This window comes from Anser cygnoides, chromosome 4, assembly GCF_040182565.1.
Source record: "Anser cygnoides isolate HZ-2024a breed goose chromosome 4, Taihu_goose_T2T_genome, whole genome shotgun sequence".
NCBI lineage: Eukaryota > Metazoa > Chordata > Aves > Anseriformes > Anatidae > Anser > Anser cygnoides.
Genome location: NC_089876.1, coordinates 24,395,181 through 24,421,055, shown reverse-complemented (window position 1 = coordinate 24,421,055; position 25,875 = coordinate 24,395,181). Strand labels below are relative to the sequence as shown.

At 35.0% G+C, this 25,875-nt stretch overlaps 1 protein-coding gene across 3 annotated transcripts in view; it reads left to right on the top strand.

Moving 5' to 3' along the window:
• The window catches only part of PDS5A (PDS5 cohesin associated factor A), a 79,070-nt gene that overhangs the window by 35,229 nt on the left and 17,966 nt on the right, over positions 1-25,875 (top strand). For all 3 annotated transcript variants that reach the window (XM_048072987.2, XM_048072988.2, XM_066995768.1), the window contains exons 7-22: positions 1,830-1,910; positions 4,033-4,173; positions 5,234-5,349; positions 6,160-6,254; positions 7,134-7,279; positions 11,896-12,047; positions 15,343-15,456; positions 15,971-16,052; positions 16,820-16,868; positions 16,989-17,128; positions 18,840-18,955; positions 19,612-19,717; positions 21,211-21,371; positions 23,796-23,919; positions 25,079-25,237; positions 25,494-25,562. In XM_048072987.2, coding sequence (XP_047928944.1) covers positions 1,830-1,910; positions 4,033-4,173; positions 5,234-5,349; positions 6,160-6,254; positions 7,134-7,279; positions 11,896-12,047; positions 15,343-15,456; positions 15,971-16,052; positions 16,820-16,868; positions 16,989-17,128; positions 18,840-18,955; positions 19,612-19,717; positions 21,211-21,371; positions 23,796-23,919; positions 25,079-25,237; positions 25,494-25,562 — 1,851 coding nt within the window. The remainder of the gene's footprint in view (positions 1-1,829; positions 1,911-4,032; positions 4,174-5,233; positions 5,350-6,159; positions 6,255-7,133; positions 7,280-11,895; positions 12,048-15,342; positions 15,457-15,970; positions 16,053-16,819; positions 16,869-16,988; positions 17,129-18,839; positions 18,956-19,611; positions 19,718-21,210; positions 21,372-23,795; positions 23,920-25,078; positions 25,238-25,493; positions 25,563-25,875) is intronic.

The following is a 25,875-nucleotide window of genomic DNA, read 5'->3' as shown; positions in this document are numbered from 1 at the left end:
TTTTTTTAATAATTTCTCCTGCATTGTGTAAGACAATACTGCAATAAAAAAAGATAGATATAACAATACCTAAACATGAAGTACAGTCCACCTCAGTATCTAAATGATACTCATTTATATTTCCAACATCAGTAAAGTGGTTTTAATATGCATTGTTCTTCTCTGTGTGCACTAACGTGGCTCTCCCCTCTAGTAAATGCAGAATTTCAATAGCGGTATGGTGTGTCACGCCTTGCTCAGAAGATCCATGGCATCAAGCTGTAGGTCTTTTTCTGAACTTCAAAACCAGAGCTTTCAGTCTATTTAGTGAATATTTTTCTTCATGCTGCTCTTGTTAAGGTTATTGCTTTAAAAATATATATTTTATGTACTTCAAATCAGTGGTTTTCTCTGCATCCTGGCCAATCCAGAGCTTCAAGGTTTTATTCTATGCCTAACAGAATGGTTATTTGTATTGTGTACTAATATTTGTTTATTTTGTCAATATATACTTGCTCACTTAGACTTTTTTAGCTCTGGTGAACCTATTGGGGTGGGAGGTGTCCAAAAATGTTCAAAAATAAATCTTTGAGCCTATATTGAAGATCCAAATAAAATATATTTTATATATGAAGTTGGCAGTCCTTTAATACAAACATACCTACCAACGTGATTTTTATGATGGTCTGTCTGGTTTGGAGAGAAACTGTTTTGTTTTAGGCTGTATAATAGTCAGAATTTGAGAACAGTTTTATACATATTTGTCTGGTTTATATAATATGTCATCAATTTAGTGCCACTGTGACTAAAGAGGTATTTGTTTGAGCCTGTGGCCATTTTTTTCTCTTTACTGCCAGTGGAGGAGAGCTGTTTTTTTTATTATTATTATTTTTGTTATCCTGTCAGCTAAAAGAACAAGGAGGAATCATTCTCAGTGTAGGCTTGCCAAATACCATCTTCCAAGAATTGGTCATCCTTAGACTTTATCTGTATTTTGTCTGCAGTAGTCTGTAATTTTCAGGGCAATCAGTGAATCCACCCTTCTCCCTCCCTCCTCCTCTCCTTCCCTCTCTCTCTCCCTCCCTCCTTTGCCCCTCTCCTCTCCAAGCTGTATTAATCCCTAGATGAGATGATATATTGCATATTGTATTTTGTGCTGATTTTTTGGGCAGTCACAGTTTCCATATGTGCTCTTACATTTCTTATCTTGCTTGAGATTACTGAAAAACAATGTTCAGATTTGTTATGTTGCAATCAAATGTTTACTTAAAAAGGTTGCAGATAGCTCTGCCCAAGTTTAGGTGCTCTCCGTGGGTGATCTTAGAGCATGCAGCACAGTCCACAGAACTCAATGCAAAATTTTACCGTCTAGACAAGGGTGAACTCTGTCACAGGGTGTACATTTGGGGGAGTTTAGAAAGTAAGTTCAACTAGGTAATTCATCTTTCTTCAGCGTGACAAATGTAGTGCATGGTAATTATTAAAGTGTGGAGGTGTGGCAATGTTTCTTCAAAATTTTTAATATCATTACAAGTAAGAACAGATTTTAGATACTAGTACAGTACTAAAGGTAACAACTGGAGTGATAAAGTCCTAGAAGAATGTGCAGGAAGTGATGTTTCTGGTGTAGATTTCCTTTAAGTATGTAAAAAAACTACTTAAAGATTTTACTAAGTCTGTGGTTTTGTAGTTAATATAACTGAATTTTGTTTGCTTTGAAAATAAATAAATTGGTGTCAAAACATACCTAACTAAAATCATGGGTTTTTAAGGTTGTGATAGAAAAGTGAAGTCAACTGAATTAGCTTGTCTGTCTTTAAAATTTTATATTTTTCCCCCCTTTTTTTCAGAACCTTAATAAACAAGCATTTGATCTTGCAAAAGTCCTGTTGAAGAGGACCGTCCAGACCATTGAACCGTGTATTGCCAATGTATGTCAATTAGTTCATTCACATTTACTATGACTAACGAGTATTCTTGTTAATGTTCTGATTAATTGAAGGTTTGTTTATTTACAGTATTGCTTATAAAATTCACATTTGGTAATGGAGCTAAAAGAATACATTTTTTCCAGATAGGATATTATTAGTTTGTTTGTATAAAAAAAGTGAGGTGTTTCAAATTAATGAAGAGGAAATAAATTTTTATCGATTCCAGTTTTAAGCATATAAATCTAGGCTGTAAAAATAGGTGACCTGTCTTTCAGCGTTACTGAGCACCAAAAAATTCTGTTGCAACAAAAGGAATCGTTAGTGCTTTGTATGTCCAGCAACCAGGCATCCTTATTTTATGCCTAACTGCAGGATGAAGCACTTCGACTAGCAGCTCCTTAATAGATTTTGTCTGTCCTAAACTTGTTCTAGTCAGAAAGACTAAGACTTGAGTTTTTTTTAATATTTCCTACTGTGTTTCCTTTTGATGAATATCAATAATTTGTTCTAACAATTAAAACAGCTACTACAGTCTTGTGGGAGATGTAGCTTGTTCCATTCTGTTGTCTTTCTTTGGTGCTGAAGCCAATGGTGTTCTTTAAAGTCAGAGTAGATTAAAAAGGGAATTAGGCAAATTCATGAAAGATTAATCAGTAAGTATTTAAAAGCTCAGGGAGTCTCGCTAACAAGTACCACTTTCCAATTCCCGTGTTTCCTTAAGCTTTTGTAATTAGTTATAGCTGAAAACAGCATAGTAGACAGTGACCTTTGAGTTGATTTAATATTATTCTTATGTTCTTGCTCAAGTGTGTAATAGCTTTGTAGCATTTGCATTACTCAAATATTATCATCCGTAGTACCTAGTAGGAAGCATATCAAACATATTAACAAATCCATGAGAAATCATTCATATGTTAGGCTACTTTTTTTTCCTCTTAGAATGCCAAGAAACTTGATACATGACCTTCAAATATTACAAGACCTATCACAGTCATGTGTCATTCTTTAAAATGGACTAAAAGTAGGGAAACATTATATTTTCAATACATCATGATATTCGATTTGGATTGCTCTTATATTACAAGAAAATCAAAACTAAGATACATTTTATTTCTCAACTTATAATGGACTTCAATTTGAAATTAATTATTTTATTATCATTTAATTTGGCTGGGGGTATAGTAATATTTTAAATTATCAAGTTGTTATATTATCATGAAGTTACTATAAAATTTTATCATATTATCAAATTATCAAGTTTGGACATAAGCTGGCAGGACATACTTCCATCCCAGAAAGTTGACCATATCTCAGGCTGCATCAAAAGAAGCAGGTTGAGGGAGGCAATTTTCCCTCTCCGTTCTGCTCTCCTAACACCCCTCCTGGAGTGCTGCATCTGCTCTGGGGCCCCCAGCACAGGAGGGACATGGACCTGTTGGAGCAGGTGCAGAGGAGGGCCATGAAGATGATCAGAGGGCTGGAGCACCTCTCCTGTGAAGAGAGGCTGAGAGAGCTGGGGTTGGTCCCTGGAGCCTTCTCCAGGCTGAATTTATAGCAGCATTCCAGCCCCTTAAGGGGGCCTACAAGAAAGCTGGAGAGAGACTCCTTGTCAGGGAGTGTAGTGATAGGGCAAGGGGTAATGTCTTTAAACTGAAAGAGGGTAGGTTTAGATTAGCTATTCAGAAGAAATTCTTCACTGTGAGGGTGGTGAGGCCCTGGCACAGGTTGCCCAGAGAAGCTGTGGATGCCCCATCCCTGGAGGTGTTCAAGGCCAGGCTGGATGGGGCTTTGGGCAACCTGGTCTGGTGGGAGGTGTCCCTGCCCGTGGCAGGGGGTTAGACTAGCTGGCCTTTAAGGTCCCTTCTAACCCAAACCGTTCTGTGATTCTGTGGATTAATTGATATGATAGAAGTAGTAGAACTGAATTTTGGAGGATGTTTGTCTTTAATTTGCTTGAACCAAAACTGTAAGGGTTGAAATGCTTTGATGGAATCAAAAATGTGTATTGAGTACTTTCCAATAGAACTGAAGTATAAATGATATCTTAGGTTAAAATAATTTGTAAAAATAATATTTGCATTAATGAAGGCAAATCTTATAAACAATAACACTTGCATTCTAGTTTTTTAACCAGGTTCTGGTACTGGGAAAGTCTTCAGTAAGTGACTTATCAGAACATGTGTTTGACTTGATACAAGAGCTTTTTGCCATAGATCCTCACTTACTGCTGTCAGTCATGCCACAACTTGAATTCAAACTGAAGGTAGGTTACAGTGTAGCTTGAGACAAGTAATACAATTTACATGATATTAAAGAGAGAGGTGCTGTAGATTTAATGTGTTCTACTAGAGTGAAAGAAATTTTATATTTATCAGTTTGTTTAGTATTACATTTATTATTAATACTGAAGCATTGTACACAATTGCATACTTTCTGTGCTTGCAAATGGATGTTATGTACGCACAAAATATATAATCATTGCAATCATAAATCCATATGTAATGGATTGTAATGTAAAATTTGTATATACTTTGGATTTCACTTGGAATTTATAAAGTAATTGGGCTGTGGTTGGCTTTACTCATGGAATGCAAGTGTCAGCTTCGATATCAATTTACAGAATTTATTTCACAAAAGAATGTTTTAATAATAGAGGAATTATTTCCAAATATTTTGTTGGATTTGTAATCAGCTAGTAAGTCAGGTGACTGCTTTTGAATCTTTTTGAAATGGTTCATTTATCCTGGTTGTGGTTTTTTGTTGCTGTTTTAATTAAATATCTATATGACTCATAAGATTGTAAGTGGAGAGAGAAAGAATTGTGAAGAAGTGTGTTTGTGTTTGTACATATAGGGTATGGTGACAATAAAAAAAAATAATAAATAGAAATAAAAAAAACAATTTAATTACATCCTATCAATTTAATATCTTTTATTAGTGCCCATCTATTTAGAAAATCTTAATTGGTGTTTTTTCCACATGCACAGAAGTCTTTAAGTATGTTTTAAAGCAAAAATAAGATTATTTACTGTTGAAATTGCTGGAGATATACATTATTCAAACTACTGTGTATAGTTTTTTTTGTTCCTGAAAGGAATTTTCAAAGAACAGCCATCAGTGGTTGTAATACATTAAATTAATAGGTATGTATGTTTTTCATCATATTCATCTAATTAATTAGGGAGACTGGAGATTATCAGAAATTATTTCAAAATGGCTTTTTAATCTAATTTATAAAAGCAGGAGGAAAAGGAAGCCAGAAATTATTATTAAGGTATCACAGGTAACAAATTACAGTTTCTTTTTCATTATTTGATTTTTAGAGCAATGATGGAGAAGAACGTTTGGCTGTTGTTCGACTTCTGGCTAAACTCTTTGGCTCTAAAGATTCTGATCTGGCCACGCAAAATCGTCCTCTTTGGCAGTGCTTTCTTGGGCGGTAAGAGAAATAGGGATAGAGTTCTGAATTCACATTCTTTTTGTGATGAATTTTCCTAATAATATTTTTATTTTATTATAATATTTTTATTTGTGGTTGTGTTTTTTTTTTGTTTAGTTGTTTTTTTAAGCCTTTGAAGCAGAGAATTGCATACAGTTACATTTTAGAATAAAAAACCTGAATGCCGCTGTGTTGCTGTCAGTTAGAGGAATATAGATTAGATAGATAGCTACATTAGATACATAGCAGAAATTACACAATATGAAATTCCACATAATGCTGTCATACTTTCTGTTCAACTATATCTGCAACTGTACCTTTTTTTTATTCGGCATTTATCTTTTGAACGAAGTAATATTTCCTTTTAAGTAAACATAGAAATTCAACATTAAAATAATGAATGTTTTCAAATGGTACATGTTATATGGGTATATATGTTTTGTATAATTTCATATATACACGTGTGTGTGTGTATATCTGTGTGTATATATATATATATATAGTGATGATTGATGGTCAACCTGACAGATGTGGAGATTTATGTCAATGGATGATGACCCTTGGGTCAGCATTTCACCTGTATGTAGCATATTTGTTCTTTAATTGTAGTCCTAATTTAAATAGTAACAAACTTTTGTATGAGGTACATTATGGAAATAAATTCAAAATATTTCTAATGTATTATTTTGCCATCTGAAAGTGTTCTAATAATTAATGAAACGTACTTTCAACACATGTTACTACATAAAGAATAATCTTGATTTGCAAGGCTAATTAAAAATTAACATTCATCATCTCTTATCTCTCTAGGTTCAATGATATCCATGTCCCTGTGAGATTAGAGAGTGTGAAATTCGCCAGTCATTGTTTAATGAACCATCCAGACTTAGCAAAAGACCTCACTGGTGAGATGCTAATACTGGTGTTTAGAATAATTTAAGATACGAGCAGGGAAGAACATAATTTTTTCTGCACATAGCAGTATAGTTCCAAAATGTATCAGACCAAGTGCATGATACTGAATGGAAGAACTAACTAATGTGTAATTGCTTCTTAATGAAGACAAGAGCATGAGACAGAGCACACTTGCACATGGAATGCGCGACTTTGTGTGGGCTTTGTAAGGGTCTTTAAGAAGCTACCCGTTGCAGCTTGAGTTTTAAAGTATTTTCAGATTCTAATGAAAGTTTTGGCACATCAAAGAAAATATTTGTACAATGTACTGAATTATTTTCAAAAATAAGTGGAAGAGAGTACTGGAGAACACACTGAATTTAGAAGAAGCCATTGTGCTGGTCTAAAATATGAAGTTTCTTCCTTTAGTTCACCATCATTCTAACTATGAGCAGAATTTCAGGCCTAACTGAAAATACTGTTATTTTTTGATGGGAGCTAACCTTCAGCAACTGTTAATATTTTTAAATTATTTACCTTGTTATGTCTTTGCGAATGAGTTGCTTTTTTTCTCCTTCCCAACTTTATTTAGTTTCAATATATTCTAATCAGTTTTATTTAACATCATTGCTTGTTGCAAATGAGGTTACTGTAAAAGCTATTCACTTTTATAATCTTTTGATATTTAAATGTGTGTATATATATATTAATGTAATATAGAAAATGGTAGAATAGGTGTTCTTAAAGGCAGTTCCATGTTTAATAGATACTAAAATTGTGATATGTGACAGAATATGCAAATTTAACTTGTAATTATGAATATTAATAAATCAGAATACATAATATCTAAATAAAAAAGCCAAACTTTTCATTGTTTATTTTCATAACAGAATATTTGAAAGTTAGATCCCATGACCCAGAGGAAGCTATTCGACATGATGTTATTGTTACCATTATTACTGCGGGCAAGAGAGATCTTTCTTTAGTTAATGACCAGCTGCTTGGCTTTGTAAGGGAAAGAACACTAGATAAACGGGTAAGTGTTAATATTTTATTTCCAGGAATGTCTGCCTTTAATATCATTTGTTTTTTTTTGTTTTAACTTTTACCAAAGCCTCAGAAATAGAAGATCTTATAGTTAACTGTTAACTAGAAAGCTGTGGGGAAAATTTTCTTACCAGAGCATCTTAATGAAGAGAGCATATTGTGGAGACACTAATCAAGTGTAGGCAAGCAAGTACAGTCATCGTTTTTGAGGAATACGGTCATCCTGTAAGAGCATTAGAGTAGCCACGTAGGTTTAGGCCAAAGGTCCCTATAGCCTTATATTGTCTTATATATCAGTTTTTGGCTTAGAGCAATTTGTCAATTTCTTAAATCTCCTTGATCATGTTCATCATAGCTTTCAAGGGAACTTTCTTCTATGAATTTATCAAGTTCTTTCTTGAAACTCTTTGTACTTGATAGGTGTCCACAGCATCTGCACCAATTAGTTCAAGTTTAATGTATGTAACTGTTCCTTTTTGGTAGGCAGCGTCCTTTCTATAAACCACATCATTCTAGATAGTCCCTTTATTTCTTTTTAAATATTTTTCTCTTTTTTATGTTTGCCTTTTTAGATGAAAATGTTACTGTAATGGGTTTGGAGAAAAGGGATTTGTTGTCTTTGCACAAACAGAAATTCTGATTTTGAATATATTATGTTCATTACTATAAAGCGAATCTTCAATTAGTTGTACCTGCCGCTTAACATTAGTCACTTCTCAGGAGTGATTAAGAGAAATCACTTCCTTCTTCTTAAGCCATCAAAAGAAATATCCCCCCCAAAAAGTAACTTATGAGATCTAAGAATTCTTAGTCCAGCCACCACTACCTGCCAGGACTTTGACCTGTTCAGATTGGGATGATTGTTAGTGTCTCCTACATAGCATCTCTCTTTTCCTTTACCATCCTTCACTTTGTGACAGGCAGTCAGTTGTACAATTGTAATACTTCTTTCTACAGAGCTAGGAATTTTCGATTTGCATAGCCTTAAACCCAGTGTGGCATTTTTTAATGTTACTGATATGTTTGTTGTGGTGATTTCACACCAGTCCTGGGTTTGATGATACTGCATATCAACAGTTTGGGTGCCTTTTCAGGCATTAATCAGTGAAGAATAACTTCAACTGTAGGTGGTGTTTCTTTCATAAAAATCTCGGGTGAGAGCTTTAGTGAAACTACATCCTGAGGAAAAATAAAAGTTGAGGATTAACTAGAAATAACTACAACAGATGCTGAGCGATTTGAAGTAGACCGTAACAGTATAGTATTTCTTTGTAAATAGAAATGTGTTATACAGTGAATATCAAGCACTTGTAAACTTTCTGCATATTATTCTTTTTAAGATTTATTTCCTTCAGTTTGGGAGAGGGGCATTGATACATCCTTGCAACAGTCTTCATACTTTTTTCCACGGGATTTTTTTTCAGTTCCAGACATAATGCATTATACCTATTTTAATTATTCCTTTGCTTTTAAGAACTTGATCCTCTGCTGACTGCATTTACCTCTTTTATTTGGGTCACTGTTTGACAAATCCACTGCAAACTCATATGTAATGATTCATAAATTTGACTTCATCTCATTTTGGGGGGCTTTCAGTTATCTGTCAAATGATTACAGATACTGTAGTAAGAACAACACTCATCGAACAGGCTGAAGTAAAATGCTGATTATTTAAACACACTAATCTCCTTTCAGTGTTGCCTTTGTAAACCAAAGTGAAATTTAGAACAATTTAAAATTAAAGCATACTAACCGTTATACCATGTATGCAACATGTTTTTTCTCCTGACTATATTCTAATTGTCACACTATTAATAGAGGTAGCCTAATAGCTTTTTTTTTTTTTAAGAGTAAAAGTTTTTGGCTAAAAGGCAGTACTTCATTTTTTATAAAATGTCCTTAGGTAACTCGATCTGTAAGGGCATTTTGTGCAATGATTACAGCTATAAAAATAAAATAAAATGACAAAAACAAAACAACAACCCACACAGGTTTTACTGGTCCAGTTGAAAAAGCATCTCTGGAAACAGACACTTTCAAAAAAAACTGGAATCCAGTCTTTGGTAAGAATTGTCCTGAGGAATTTTCCCTTTTCCATTAGAGCACCATCTCTAATGTCTTCCTAGTGTCTTCACTTTTTAGAATAGTTAGTTTCAGGAGACTTTAAAACAAATAAGTAAATAAAATAAAAATTTCCCTTTATGCTGGAATAACCTTGAGAATCTAAGAAATTAGAGGAGAGTTTCTGAAAGCTGACTTACGTTCCCATTTCCCCAAACAGTCTTTGTGGTCTAGAGACTTAGTCCATTAATGGGAACAGACTTTCACATCATCAGCTTGGAGAAGCTGTGGAATGAGAAGCCATAGGAATTATTCATGGGAATTATCCCATTATTCTAGTTCTCTTTAAGACTTTCTGCATGAATTAGTTTTGACTCCTTGTTTGCCGTATGTACTAACAAACACTGCGGCTTTTCTCAGCTGAAGGAGGAATATTTGAGATTTTTTAATTCTTAACTCTCTTGAAGACATAAATTCCAACTGTTAAGGAGTTATCTTGAACTTTAACAGTTCTATAACTCAGCCCTGCAGTCTTCAGTGAAGGAGTTTAGTTGTGCTAGTTAACCAAGGAAGCTAAGATGGTCAAAATTCTTTTGTTAATTAAATCAGGGTAGTACTTCTGTTAGTTGCTCCCTTTGAAAGTGATCGTTATTTTCCCCTTTTTTTATTTGCCTTCATCTTTTACCCTACTGTTTGTTGCTTCAACTTTCAGTAGCACCTTATTCTTTTTTCCTGTGTTTCCTGTTGGGTGACTGCTTCCATGATGTTTCAAAGCATTTTCTAAGCAGCCTGTCCAGTGCCTCGTGTTCTGTCCAAAGCTGCCTTCTCTGACCTCTGCTCTCTGCAGCAGTTTCAGGGATCAGGAATCTATTGACAATCCAAACTTCCCTTCTTATAATCCCTCGTTAAGTACTCTGCTTTCATTTTAGGCTTAAATTTTATAGAATCATTTCTTGTAATCCTTCTCCTTTGTGTCCTGACAACAGTTTTGCCATGCTTGCTGTCTTACATAGAAGATCTAATGAAGTGATAGTATTGCATTGGATGGTTATACCTGAATGCAGAATAAGAAAACTTATCTGAAAGCGTTTCTCTTTCACGCCTTGATTACACTTTAAAATGTGCTATAGATGTGCAACAAGCATAAACAAATTCCGGCAGAGAAGTTGAACAATAACCTCTGTTGATATCTAAAATTTTTCATTTTCATAAAAACATCTCATGCGCTATACTGTCAAAGTCAATGCAATCTTGACCTGTTGTGTTTTTTTAATATTTAAGAAGTACATACAAAAAGGCAGGTTTTTTATCTCCATCATCTGTTGATAAAACTTGATCATCTCATGCTAAGCAGGCTGTTGTGCTGACATAAAGCCATATCATCTTCAGGATTTTTCTTTTCTTTGCCTTTCTAGAAAAGGAAATCACTCAGTAGAGATACTAAGAAATTAAATGTGTGATATCTCACTTTGTGCTGTTAGAGCAAGTGCTCAGTTTAACAAGATTGAAGAAGTTGTGCACAATGTGAATAACAGTGTCTACATCTATGCTTGTCAGGGTGAAATAATTTGAACGTTGCTAGTACTTGGAGTTCAAGACCAAAGTTGTCATCTAGCTGTGTTCTGAAGTAAATTCTCCCTTGCAGTCTGCAATTCATGCATTTCTTTTGAATGGTGAGGGAAGTAAGGTCCTTCTGAGGCTTCCTATGTAAACCATTCAATGGGAGACACTATTCTTTCTCTAAATTAATCCTCCATCTGTTCTGGTATGACTTCTTCCGCAAGGCAGTGCGAGAGGGCTTTTGGGCCTTGTCTGTTAAAGTGTTTAATAACGGGAGATTTCCTGTTTACGTGAGTGGATAAAGTAGTGACCACCAAAAATAAGGATGAAAACCTAGGAACGCCATCTATGGAAGCTTCAGTGAGGCGTTTTATTGCTGCTTGAAAAAAAAAAAAAAAAGAAACAAACCTCCCTTTGACATCCCTGGAGTCTTACAGCGATTACTTAAAGACTTTGGCAAAGATGGCCTCTCCCGCTATTGTGGAAAGTGGCCTCAGAGTTCAAGCCCTGGCAAGTTTAGCTACACCTAAGGTCTAGATCTTCTATTCCTGGACAAGTGTGCCAACTGTAAGGCTGTTGTGTGAATAAAAGCTGCCACAACTGATCAGTGCCCATTTCTGAATAGGTAAGTCTTCCAAATTCTGGTTTAAGGCAGCACTTACTCAGGCATGCACATACAGTTAAGCTGTACTTAGTTTTTTTTTTAATATACTGACAATTAAATTTTCTTTGCTCAGCACAGTGAAACACTGGCTTACTCTGTACAGATAATACATACTTTGCAGAGAGGAAACACCTTATGTATGCTTTACAAATTCTCACTTAGAGGTTCTAAAATGCATTTTTCAGCTTTTGCAGTGACTAAATGTAAGAGGTCAGAATGTGGCCATTTTGTCTTTCATGCTTCTAATTTACTGTATTTTGTATATGTTTGATATTTATTTACCAAAACCACTTTCCCATCTCCTTTGCTTCCCCCTCAAGTGGCGAGTAAGAAAAGAAGCTATGATGGGTCTTGCCCAGCTATACAAGAAGTATTGTCTTCACGCCGAGGCTGGAAAAGATGCTGCAGAGAAAGTGAGCTGGATAAAGGATAAACTTTTGCACATATATTATCAAAATAGCATTGATGACAAGTGAGTCAACCTAAGCCTTCCTAATTTTAATTGTATAGTGATAAGAGATACTCTGAAAATGAAAATATGTGCTTTTCCTGAGAAAGCTGTTGTAGTACATTCCATATTTGTGGTTTTAAGTACTGTATATTTAAATAATTAGTAGGACGTGCTAAGATCTTTGGGATAGTGGCATTATCTGTTCATATATTTATTCTGTATGCTGATGGAAGTATACCTGTGATGATAGTAAATTGTCATTAATCTCTGCAAAGATAAAAAAAAAAGGGTCAAATTTGGCTTTTACTATGCCCCATTGTTGTTTGCCTTTTACTTCCCAGAGGCTAGCATGTAGAAATCGTCAATCTGTGAGCACCATACATGTATGTACCACAGCAACATCTCCTTTTGCTATGCTACATGGAAATTGACCCTTTAGTTAGAACAAAAACTGAAGAAATGTTAGGGATGCTTCCACCATTGTCTAATCTTCCCTGTTTTGTCACTCAGTCCCTTTAATTTTTGAAATAATATTTTGGCTTAGGGGAAAGTATTTTGGCTTAGGTTTTGGAAGATAGTTTTCAGCTCCCAGTGTTAATTCTTTGTCTTTCACTAGAAAAGCCAAACTATGAGATCACACAAAGATGGAATTTCAGCCTAGATGTTTAATGCAGCAGACCTAGAATCCAGCCATTGCTTTATAATGTTTCTTAGCATCAAATGAGCTAAGAGCCTCCTTTGGTTTCCAGTTATTATAGTTAGTTCTTACGGATGGCATCACGAAAGACTGGTGAAGGATCTCACTTCTGTTCATCTTGCTGATCATAAGTGGGTCAGAGTTACATATTTGATTCATTGCTCTTTGGAAAAAAAAGAAAAAGGAAAAAGAAAGATGCAGTTGTAGGATTCTACACATAAAAATTATGTTGAAAGTCTGCTGTTATAGAAGTGTTAAATAGTGGGGGAAAATAAGGAAATCCCCACATAGTTCATGCAGAGCTACAAAGCTAATTCTGCTTTCGCATATGCATCAAATATGCTTTAATTTGCCTGGAGAGATTCACGTTTTTTCTAGTATGTTCGTGTCTCATACAGCAGACAGGCTTCATAGTGAGCCAGGAATGAATCAAAGTTCTGCAGTGAATGTGGCAGATCTTTTCAGTATTCCTGCTCACTGGAAATGCAGAATACCGTAAAGGAAACAAGACAAGGAATTTCAAGGAAGGACTGTGTCATCAAAGCAGAGTTTCCTTCTCTAATGTGGTTTCTTCTAAAAGTCTTGTAGAGCCATTTAAGTCAGCCTTTTCATGAGCAGGCACTGATTGTAAGCTGTTTGCTGAAAGATTGGCGGCTTGATTCTCAGCATTCCTCTAGTTCAGTTTGACAGCCTGAATTTTAATCCAAATTCTGCTGTTTTTCAAGTTGACAATGAAATTCTTGTTCAGTTGCATTGGGTTGATGTGCTCAGAATGGAGAAGTAAATGTATTTCAATGTTATCATCGTTCAGAATTAGAAAGCTAGTACTTTAAGCACTAGAAGAGCCGTAGAAATGCTATTATCTTTAAGACACAGTCAATTCAGTCCTTTAAACATACAAGCATAAGTCAAAATTAGCAACCTCTGGTCTATTTTCTTTCCATAATGAGGGAGGAGGATAAAACATAACGGTGAACAGCTGTCTGAGCCTCAGAGTATTTTCCATTGTGCACATGGAATAACACTAGTTCTTTCAGAAGATAATAGCACAGCATCATACAGTATGCAGGCATGAAGTGGAATGGAACAAATTTTCTCCAGACATCCTTAACTCTGTCACTTCCTACTTGTTTTGATGTTACTCAACTATTGATGAGTTTGTGTACTCAGGACTGAGAACTTGAAGCCATAAGGGCGGTTTATCGTGCTCTGAGATTTCACGTTCTACAACAAATGCATAGGGAATGGCTCAGAATAACCACGCCTTACACACTGACCCGTTGCTCATTCTTGATACGTTAGCCAATGACTTTCCTCACAGGAGAAAAGTCTTTGTTGCAGAGGTATTACCTACTAGTAAATACGTACCCTAAGTGACATGGACCAGGGAAGTCATAATACAGTTGCACTGTTTGTATTGACAGCTTTTTTGGAAGATGTATCTGTGGAGACATGGGCTACAGCAGTGTTCAGAAATTAGTAAAGTAGATAGCTGTGATGCCTCCAATCTCCTGAGATCTGAAGATCCTGTCCCCCAAGTAATGTAGTCATTGGAGTCATCAGTAGTAAAAAATGTACGCCCAAAGGGAAAAAGCCAAGTCTTCTTTAATATTATTGGGGTGCCTTGAGGTAACTCCATATTCGTGGTCATCCTTTCATTCCTCTGCCATAGCATCATGTGCCTTGGAATTTTCTTTGAGTAGAAATAAGGTGTGTGTGACCTCTGCTGTCTTATTTGCTCTTTTGTACAAGGTGCTCCTAGGGTGCCTTTAGGAATCATAGTAAACAAAGTCTGTAAATGCAAGCACATAAATTATTTGCCCATAAATATGAAATTGTGTAGCTGGACATTGTGTACAGATCTCATTGCTATGAATTAAATTAATATCTGAATGATTTTTTTATTGGAGGGGAAGATTATTAGATGATCTGTACAGTCATACAGTAGCTCAACTTTTTATTTTATTTAAAACCTTAAGTATGTATTCTTGTATTTGATTTGTTGTTTTTTAGAAGATATAATTGGAGAAGGTTTTTGCTCGTTTGGTTTGCCCTCACTTAGTTTCCCCTTTGCTCCTTTTGCTGTATACATTTTGGTGTTCCTTTGTCTCTACCTTTTTTAATGCTGATGGTTTCTGTGTTGGAATGAGTGTTTCAAATGTTCTTTTGTTAAATAATACAATTTTATCTTATCCTTTCCCTCTAGGATACTTCAGATTTTTACTTTTACTCCTTTTCAAGATATATTCTTGTATTCTTTCTCTTTTATTTGAGCTTTTTGCTGTCTGTATCCCTTTCTTCTTATGAATGAGATTGAACACAGGTAGATTCTCAAAACCTAGAGAAAAAAGGAGAATTTAGATGGTGACAAATAAAGCAGTTACACCCTCTTAAAGGTGAAAATGAATGGAAAAGCTCTCAAGAAGCAGTGCTTGCTAATCTCTATTAACGGTGGAAGGGATCATTACAGATAAGAAAAAGACCAATAGTTTTGTTTTCTTCACTGTTGGGAAAAAAAGTAGTTTCAATGACTTCTGATATTTCTTGTTCTTTCAGCTTGTCTGAAAGATATTACCACTTTTTGATGCATAGAGGTTTTTATCTCTTCTTTCCCTGCAGATTACTAGTAGAGAAAATCTTTGCTCAGTATCTTGTTCCACACAATTTGGAAACAGAAGAGCGAATGAAGTGCTTGTACTATTTGTATGCTAGCTTGGATCCAAATGCTGTCAAGTGAGTATAGTTCGTATTCAGCAAATACTTACTCTTTTTCAGTCTTTTCTAACATCTCTGTTGTCTGCTTATATTATCAGGATTTAAATAACATAAGTAATTGATGTTTAGCACTATTTGCAATTATTATTTCAAAACATTCCTTTTAGATATCTAAACATTTATATACAAATTGTACAAGGCCTATACACAAGATACCTTGATATTTGAGAATAGTGGTTTCAGGGTTTTATCCATCTGTTTTCATCCAATGAGAACAATGTGCACTTACAAGACATACTGTGGTTGTCCTGCACATATGAAACTGATACAAGCAACTGAATAAAAAAGAAAAATGATGTTATCCAAGAAGAGATTAGTTCTACCTTGTTTGTAACTGTTATTTTTAATATGTAGTAGGTTTGAGATGTTGCACTTGTTAAATAAATAAATAATCTTGTTTACTAATATGTCCAGCATGTTCTTGCAATATACAAATTGGTAAGCTTTCTATTCTGGTTTTGCATTTTTGCAGAGCGCTGAATGAGATGTGGAAGTGCCAGAACATGCTAAGGAGTCACGTACGCGAATTACTAGACTTGCATAAGCAGCCCACAGTACGGTTTTGAAAATATTAATACTTTATCCAATAGATTCGTTTGACTAATTTACAGGTTTTTAATACTGTATTAATTGTTCAGTTGACTGTTGATTTCCATGTATAGACCAAGTTCTGTTCTCATTAAGTAAAGTTGCTTTCGCTAATGTTTGCAGGTAATGCAAGTAATGCTTGGCCTCCTTAAATTTATAATGATTTTAATAATGAACCAGTCAATAACTTTGGAAGAAGTCAAGAAAATTTTCCAAGTTTTTTGCTCATTTTTGACAGACCTTTTTTGATTCTCACTTTATAAACTACTTCAAAATTTTCCAAATGGAATGTTTTAACAGAAGTTTTGGAGTATTTATATCGGAATGTTACCTGTAAGCATATCATCAAACTAGCAGAAACTGTTAATGGGAGTTCATGGTTGGTCTGGGAATTTAGTGTGGGGAGTTGGCCCATTGAGGGGCAATTGTTTGTTTGTTTGTTTGTTGCTTATTTTTTTAGGTCTTTTCCAACAGTACAGACAATTGATTTGTCAAGGTTTAATGAATTTTTGCATTTCTTTGGTATTGCAAGAAGATTTTTCCCCTTTTTGCTATGTAACAGCTTTTAAGACAGTGTTTATTCTTAAAAACCTAAAACCCAGATTATAGAGTAGAACAAACTGCTGCAGAAGAACTGACAGATTATCTTAAAGCTTTATTTTATAATAATAAAACTTTAGGCTTTATTTTATAAAGGAGATAGTGCTGACTTTGTATTTGCTGTCCTCCCCAGTCAGAAGCAAACAGTGCTGCCATGTTTGGAAAGCTGATGACCATAGCAAGTAAGTGTTAATAAGTTCTGTAAACTGCTATTACAACGTTCTTGGAAATCGTATTTCTGTGAATGCTGGCATACTGAAGTGGCAAATTTATTTAATGTTAAATTGTGTTTAATCATACAGAAAACCTACCAGATCCTGGAAAAGCACAAGATTTTGTGAAGAAATTCAATCAGGTTCTAGGTGATGATGAAAAACTTCGATCCCAGCTTGAACTGTTAATTAGCCCTACGTGTTCTTGTAAACAGGCAGATGTCTGTGTGGTAAGGAAAAGGAAAAGCAAACTTTATATTTGTGCATTAAAACAGTTATTCAAAGCTAATGGTCTGTTTTGGTACATTAATGTGATTATCTTATATATTTCCTATTTTCGTGAAATTTATATATAAGGAAGAAATTATTCTCTCAGAGAGTGGTGAGGCACTGGCACAGGTTGCCCAGAGAAGCTGTGGATGCCACATCTCTGAAGGTGTTTGAGGCCAGTTTGGATGGGGCTTTGAGCAACCTGGTCTGGTGGAAGTATCCCTGCCCACGGCAGAGGGGTTGGAATTAGGTGATCTTTAAGGTCCCTTCTACCCAAACCATTCTGTGATTCTATGAAATACCTTTTTGATTAACAGCAGAGATTACTGATAATACAACTTCTGATTATCATCTTGCTTCTAAGAAAATGTTTGTTTTATTCCCTTGTGGGGTTATGGGGATCGAACATAAACTTGAAATAAAAAATGAAATTAGTCTTTAAAGAGTCTCTTTTATGGTAAAGTTCTTAAACTATCTCCTGACCCTGTTTAAACTTACGTAAGAACCATCAAGACACATATTATGTATAAAATACCATATATATAAAATATATATAAGTACCAACAAGACAAATGCTATATCATTATATAATAATGTCTGCTTATTGTTCATTTATTTTTCTTCTTGCATTATTTTGAGATCAATCTTTATTTTTCTCTCATATATTTAACTGTGCTATGAAAATACACACATTAATATTAAATAAAACCTCTCCAGAGATTTACAATGCCAACAATCACATTTTTTTTTGACACCCCCACCCCCCACCCCCCCCATTTTGGTCCTAAAATAAAGCAAGCAATTTGGTTGTCAGAAATCACAAAACATAGGTTTCTCAGTGTTTGTCTAATGGCTCTATAATTGTCCAGGGAAGAAATCAGAATGGCTTTCAGAATTATGTTCCTAACCACTAATGTACGGAATACGTCTCGTTCTAAACTAGTGAGTTTTGCACTTTGGGAACACAGTGATGCAATTTTAGAAGGAAGGATTCTTTCCTCTTTCTGAAGATACTATAGCGTGATGGTTAGGACTATTTCATAGTCTGTGTAGGGTCTACAACTTCTAACCCTTCAGGAGAAGGAAGGTTGAGAAATCCTTTCTTTGAGACATATAAGACTTCTGTTCAAAATAAAAATATCGTATCCACCACCTTCTGCTGGGTTTGCAGCTGAATTTAATGTTCTTTACACTTGAGGCATTCAGAGAGGGAAAAGAAGATTTTGATTCCAAGACATTCATGGGCAAGAACGTGGGGTCTGAACATCTTCTGCAGCCAAAATAGCACGTAGTGCTTCTGCACATCTGCAGTAGTGTAGCTTTTACTGCAATTGTTGCTTATGGAATATGAAGCATGCAGGAGGGTTATATACAGATTTATGGATTATTCTTGCCTACATAGATATTTAAATTCTGTGTTGCACTCTAGCTCTCTGTTGGTTCTTTTTTGATGAATCTGCCTCTCGTTAGACACCTACACACGTCTTAGTTTTAGTACTGTTGTATGTCTGCTTTCATGGGGATAACAACAGTCCCCCTTAAAATACATTTCATTGATTATATACACATTTTCTGTAGTTCAAAGAACTGGTTTTATTTGGCTTATTCAACATGATTAAGAAATAATTAAAATGAGTATAATTCTTGTTTGCAATGTAATGTTTCTTGTAGAGAGAGATAGCCCGGAAACTTGCAAATCCTAAGCAGCCAACAAATCCTTTTCTGGAAATGGTCAAATTTCTTTTGGAAAGAATTGCCCCTGTACATATTGACTCAGAAGCCATTAGGTAAGTTTGGAAGATCTTATTAAATCATGAATGATTACAAAGATGATTTAAATGACCAAAAAAAGTGATTTTCTTGGGATTTAAATAAGTCTGTCATAACAGTAAATACACATTTTTTTTTAAAAAAAAGCATTTTTATAGATGTAGGTTTCTAGCAATCTAGAGAATGTGAGGGTTTTTGTTTTAGCTACTGCTTTGCAATGCTAAGTCTACAAATGATTTTAAAATTATAGCAGTTGTTCCTGGTGAAACTGCTATTTGTGGGGTTTAAGGTGAAAATGATGATCATAATTTTCACATAGCTAACTGCAATACAGTCTTCCATATAACAGATGAAGTAATTAGTTTTTGTGGGATTGAGTAAGAGAATGTTTGGATTTCTTTTGAGAATTGTCTGGCAACCTAATTATAATCTGAAATGCATGCAACTATGTGTTGATCTGAATGCTGCCAACATGTCTTTTTCTTCCTAAAGAATTAAATTTTGCAGTAAGTTAAGTTTGAAGGTAAAGAATACTGGAACAGCTTGGTTTAAAAACAAAAACCACCATCCCTTTATTTAATGTCAAAAACAAGTAATCTTGCTGATGTGTCCAGCCTTAACATTGCACATTGTCAAGTTCATTTGTTTTTTTCCTTTGTATCTCTTATTTTAGTGCACTAGTAAAACTGATGAATAAATCAATAGAGGGGACAGCTGATGATGAAGAGGAGGGTGTAAGTCCTGACACGGCTATTCGTGCAGGACTTGAACTTCTCAAGGTAATCTACATTAAAGTAGCTATAGTTTGTAAAGGAAGGGACTAAAGTGGTGTGACTAATGAATGAACATTAGCATGTTTTTAATGGCTATTGTTCAGGTAACTTCTTTATATTTAATGAAAGTAAGGTTTTGATTACTAATACTTGCTTAGGAAAAGAATAATGAAAGAAACGTTTTTTTTGGAAGAAGTATGTTTTGAAAAGGGCACCAAGAATTGAAGTATGCACATTAAAGTAGAAATCAATTTCTGCTTAGGGAGGTCAAAGACGAACTTGCAGAGGTTATGTGGGAGGAAGAGAAAAGGGCAGATTAGGGGAGGCTGAAAGGAAAATGAGCAATAAATTCAAGAACCCAAGTTTGTAGAGAAATTTATTTTATTTTTTAAACCAGTGGTGATGAGTGAGAAATGCTTGGGTGGAGAAGTAAGGATTTGAAATATCTGGGAAACATCTCTGATGGGTTTGGCAGTTCGCTAATGAGGCTGTATTTTCAATATGTTACAAAGAGAACAGTATAATATCAAGTAGGGTGTGGAGAGGAAGTTCACATAATTGAGGTGAGACTTTTCTGAAATGTGAATGAACAACTTGGAGGTTATGGAGGTTCATCACACCAAGTTTGGTAATGGCAACAGTGTGGTAGAAAAAGTTACGCAGAAGTACACACGAAAGAAATGTCTGTGTGCTAACGTAGCTCAGAAAAGAAAGCTGACAAGTTTGAAGATTTTGTTGGTGTGACTTGGATGCCTTTGAGAATGTTATTTCGCACATTGATACTCACACAAGAAGTAGGCAACTCTGATCAAAGAAACCAAGATGAGATAAACCCACAAAATACATAAATATATTCATTTTTTCGTTGTTCTCTCTACCATATGTTATCTGAACTTTACAATACTTAATATAGTTTTGCTTCAGCATAACAGTTTGTTCTCTTATCCTGCCTTGAATCTCTGCACACTTAATTTCTTATTTGATGTTACTTCTGTTTAAAAGAATGTGCTGTGTTTCATTAGTTTTAAATTAAAAGACAGTAATCTGTGATTTATTTGTGTGTATATATTAAACTAAGAAGTTTAATCAAGAGATTTCTTTTCTGCTCCAGGACTATAGATTTTGGAGAAGTTAAGATTTTAGTTCAGCTAAATTATGTAGAAAAAATATGTTCTTAAGTAGATTGGAATATAACTGAATACTCCTGGATAAATGTTTGTTTTTCCATGCTCAAATGATTCATTATTTTTATAAAATGTTTTTTTTTTTGGGGGGGGGGGGGGGGGGGGAGGTCCTGAAGAACAAAGCATAGATTAATGTATTTGAAAATGCCTGTATCAGTTTTTCAAAATGCAGTTATTGAATTTAATAATCTAGTAAGAGCAGGTAATAGCTATTTATGTTGATGGTAAGGCTCATAAACAGCTATAATTTTGTTTTTCTGATGATTCATTTGCCATGGGTAAATATACCTTTTGTTTTAATGTGTATCTCTGCAGGTTCTGTCCTTTACACATCCTACCTCGTTTCACTCTGCGGAGACCTATGAGTCTCTGCTGCAGTGCCTCAGGATGGAAGATGATAAGGTAGCTGAGGCAGCCATACAGATTTTCAGAAACACGGGTCACAAAATAGAAACAGACCTGCCACAGATAAGATCGTGAGTGTTATTTCCTACACACTACTTTTCATACCTAGACTTTTGGCTCTTGGTATTTTGTTCAATATATTGCCCCTAATGTTACTTTATAGCCATAAGTATGAGCAGCAGCTTTTCCATCATTTTGTATTCCTTCGACGCATTTCTGTCTCTTAAATCTTTAAATTGTGTTCTCTCAATTTTTGTGTATTTATTGAAGATGTTACATGCTTCTTGAAAGTCCTCTTGTAATAGATGCATTAAAGCCAGAGTGTAGTATGTTTTCCAGGTTACAAAACAAGCAAAAACAAAAACATGGTGAAAATGTAATTTCTTGGCATGATTTCTACTCATATCTTTCCTTCACACAATATTTTCTATCTGTAAGGAATGAAAATATAATCTCTGATGCTTAACAGCTCTGTTTGTTATGAAACAAAATGGTAAATAAGTTACAAAAGCAAGCATGAATTTCTAATGAAGATTAATTGGCTGTCTGTAAGCCATCACACAGTACGTGCTTTAACAGCTGATTAGCTACTAGGTATTCGCAGACTTCAAAATTTTGTGGGTGACATCAAAAACCTTAAAATTCGCCTTTTAGTAACTAATTATTTATAATATTTGTACTGGTTATAATAGTTACTAAGTAATTAGTTGCTACCTAATTATAAAGTAGAGTTTTCAAGTTCTCATATATTGAAATAACATCTCGGGTACTACCATGCAACAGTGCATACCAACAGAACTGCAGTAACCTCAGTGATTCTTACGGCTTTGAGTGGTTGTGGAACTGGTGGTATTTATAGCCAGGGATTTGGCTTTTTAGACCATGGGACTCTTTGAGAAACCTGGTCTAGATTGGAAACCTGGTTTAGATTGGACACTAGGAAGAATTTCTTCATGGAGACGGTAATCAAGCACTGGGACAGTTTCCCCAGTGAAGTGGTGAGGTCCCCATCTCTGGAAGTATTTAAGAGGTGTGTGGACATGGCACTGAGGGGCATGGCTTAGTGAGGGGACTTGGTAGGTCAAGTGGATGGTTGGACTTGATGATCTTGAAGGTCTTTTCCAACCTCGATGATTCTGTGATTCTATGAATCAAATTCTGGGCAAAAGAAATATGTTACAAGTTCACATACAAGACACCTTTAAAAACATTTGTAGGTGAAGAGGAGGAAAAGCCAAGCAACCCATTTGTCAGTAGAGTTCCCAGAAGCTACTAAAGTTTAACTAGGACTGTGCATTGCTGGGGTACATCATCTTCTGTCAAAGGAGCTGATATCACTGACATTTCTTCTGGCTTCATATCTCAGCCAGATACTGCTGAAGTATAGTCAGGGTTGAGTTTCAAATAACTTACAAATGTAACTGCCGTTAAACACATTGAGTTCTACCTTTTGCAGATTTACCTCAGTTTGGATATGATGAGGTATGGTTTGTGAATGATGCATCAACCCTTGGCAAAGGCCTTTTAATCTAGATATAGTTAGACTTTAAAACTGTAGGTTAAGCATTGATGCTTATTTTAACTGTAAGTTTCACTGAATTCTGTGGTGTTTTGTTCCTTATTTAATCCAGCTTGTAGAATCTTAGCAGGTTTGAGAAGAGACTTTCACATACTTCAGGATGCTGTTAACATTTTTCAAGGGGTCTTTGATGATTTGTTAGTTTTCAGGCTCTGTGCTTTTTTGAGGAAAAAAGTTCAAGACTTCTTTCAACCCTGCAAGCTTTTCTTCCATCTCTTTTGCTACTTCTGATTATGTAGAATGTGTTAGTGAAGCTTGAGTGCTAAATAATCCATGTACCGAATGCTGTATTGTTACTGAGCTTTTCCATAAAGTAGGTTTTTTTTAAATGTTTGTCAGATGCTCTGTAAACAATTTTGTTTTCTCATCTCAGTGACTGAGTTACATGGTAAACCTCATGAGTAAGTGTCTCAGGCAGTGTTATCTCAGGCAATGGGCCTGCCTTCCCGCACTTTAAGGAGTGGTCCCTCCAGTGGCTTTTGCCCTCCTCTTTCCTTCAGTGACCTCTGATCAGCAGATGGATTTTAGGGGACTCAAATGTAGAAACTCAAAACAAAGCAGTTATTCACCTGAGTATACATTGCAATTAAAGACCAAAGTTAAAGCACTAAACCCACTATAGTTTAACAGCTATTCCTAGCTAATCTTATTTTGATCATTGTTTTTTTTTTTTATGCTTGATTTTCCCTGTGGGCTTTTTTTCTGCTTAACAGTGTACAGTCAGATGTTCAACAAGTAATACTAAACAAATTCCATTTTACTTTTCAATTTGTGATTACGATCTTTTCTAACAGACTTCAAAGGGGCACATGATTTGTAAGACTGTATTCTATGAGGATATATCTGTATAGGTGAAAAGTGTTACGTTTTGTAGATTGCAAATTCTATTTTGAAGTATTTTATTTAATGTTCACAGAACATTAATTCCGATTTTGCATCAGAAAGCAAAAAGAGGCACTCCTCATCAGGCAAAACAAGCTGTTCACTGTATACATGCCATATTTTCAAATAAAGAAGTGCAGCTTGCACAGATCTTTGAGGTATGTCGTGCTTTTTTGTTCTTAAGATTTGTTTCTGTTCTTAATTGAGACTATTCTTTAATTCATACATCTAATTAACAGATAACAGTTTATAAGGTCAGCAAGCCTTACAGGTACATGGTAGTTGAGATAAGTCATTAATTTCACAATAACAAATTACTAATGTTTCTATTTCTTGCAGTCTTGATTTTGTAGTATTCTGATACATAAGGTACTCCTTCTTGTCTATATGGGAGAAGTAGGGGGAAAATAAACTAAATATGCCAGAATGATCCACGCTAACTCCCATGAGAGCACCTGTAGCAGATACTAAATGAGTAATAACATAGTCTACTTCCAAACTGTATTGAGTTACCATGCTCTAAGGTCTGTGCTCATACAGCACATTCTCACTAAGAAAGTTAATGCAGAGTAACTATACTCTGACACTGACTAGGCTCAGACAATAACTGACTGCTCGCTACTTAGACAAATTGTAAAGTAAAACACATTATACAGAACAGAGAAGTTATTACTTTTCACTGCAAGCTCTTAAATAATATTAATCTGCACTTGTAAAATATAGATTCTCCACCTTGGCTGTCTTTGAACATAATTCAGAAGTGTGAAAATCTTTGAATTACAGAGTTTGATCTCTCTGCTTAGACTTACATGAGAGTGCAAATTCATGTTCCCTTCGCTACTATCAGGATACAATGCAAAGGTACTGAGTGACACAGCAGCATGGAATTATCCTTGTAACTGTTGTCTGGAAGGGAAATACTGACCAATAGAAGTATCGCTGGTTGCTTCCAAGGTGTTTTTTTTTTTTTTAACCTCCTATTATTTTCTGGCATTTGTAGTTAAAAATTCAGCTTTTCACAAGTCATGAATAGAATAGAGCTGAGGGTTTTTCCCAGGTCTCCCAAGACTTAATGTTTTCACTGTTAAAACAGGGAAGATCATAACATTGTTTTGCCTGTATCTCATGTGAGATCTTTGGTTGTTCTGTTAGTTGGGAAATTGTGTTCTTTCTCCATTTTGTTTGGCTAGTATTATTAATTCTTAGGGAGAAAACATAAAATCATCAGCAGTCCAGTAGTAAAATAAGTGATTTTGGGGCATGGTAATTTACGTATCTGTAGCTCATTTTGAGTTGTATTTTTTTTTTCTTCCTTAGCCTCTTAGTAGAAGTTTGAATGCTGATGTACCAGAACAACTTATAACTCCATTAGTCTCACTGGGTCATATTTCTATGTTGGCCCCAGACCAGTTTGCTTCTCCAATGAAATCTGTTGTTGCAAACTTCATTGTGAAAGATCTCCTAATGAATGACAGGGTAAGATTTATTTTTTTTTTTTAATAAGTCTTTGCTGTTCTGTTTGCTTGTTATTAACTCTCTGGGGAATAGAGCTGTTTTTTTGTAAATTGGGTCAATAAAGGAACGTTCTATAAATGGCTAGTACAGTGATACTGCATTATAAAAATAAATCTTTTGTGTGAAAGAAAGCTTAGTCCATGACTCTTCTTCATTTCTATCCCTACGTTTTCTGTATGGGTTGAACCAGTTCTTAAACTTACATGAGTATCTGTAGTCAACAGGTGAGAAAAATGGAAAATTGTGGTCTCCAGATGAAGAGGTTTCTCCAGAAGTATTAGCAAAGGTGAATGATCAGCTCTCAATAATAACGTATATATTTGAGATTAAAAACTTACTTTTTTGAAGTTAAGCAATGGAAAGTATAAGAGTGAATCCCTGTGAGTACTTTGGTATTAGTCTTTTTAGAATATGCACTATTAGAGTTTTTTTTGGATCGTACACACAGTTACAGAAGTGGTGGAAACCATGTGTTTTGCTGTCTTCACTTACTGACATTGTGTATATTGAGAAAATTAAGACATTCAGAAGTGTTAGTTTTTCTTATAAGAAAAGTAATTTGACTTTACCAACTAAACAGATTTGAAATAAATTGATTA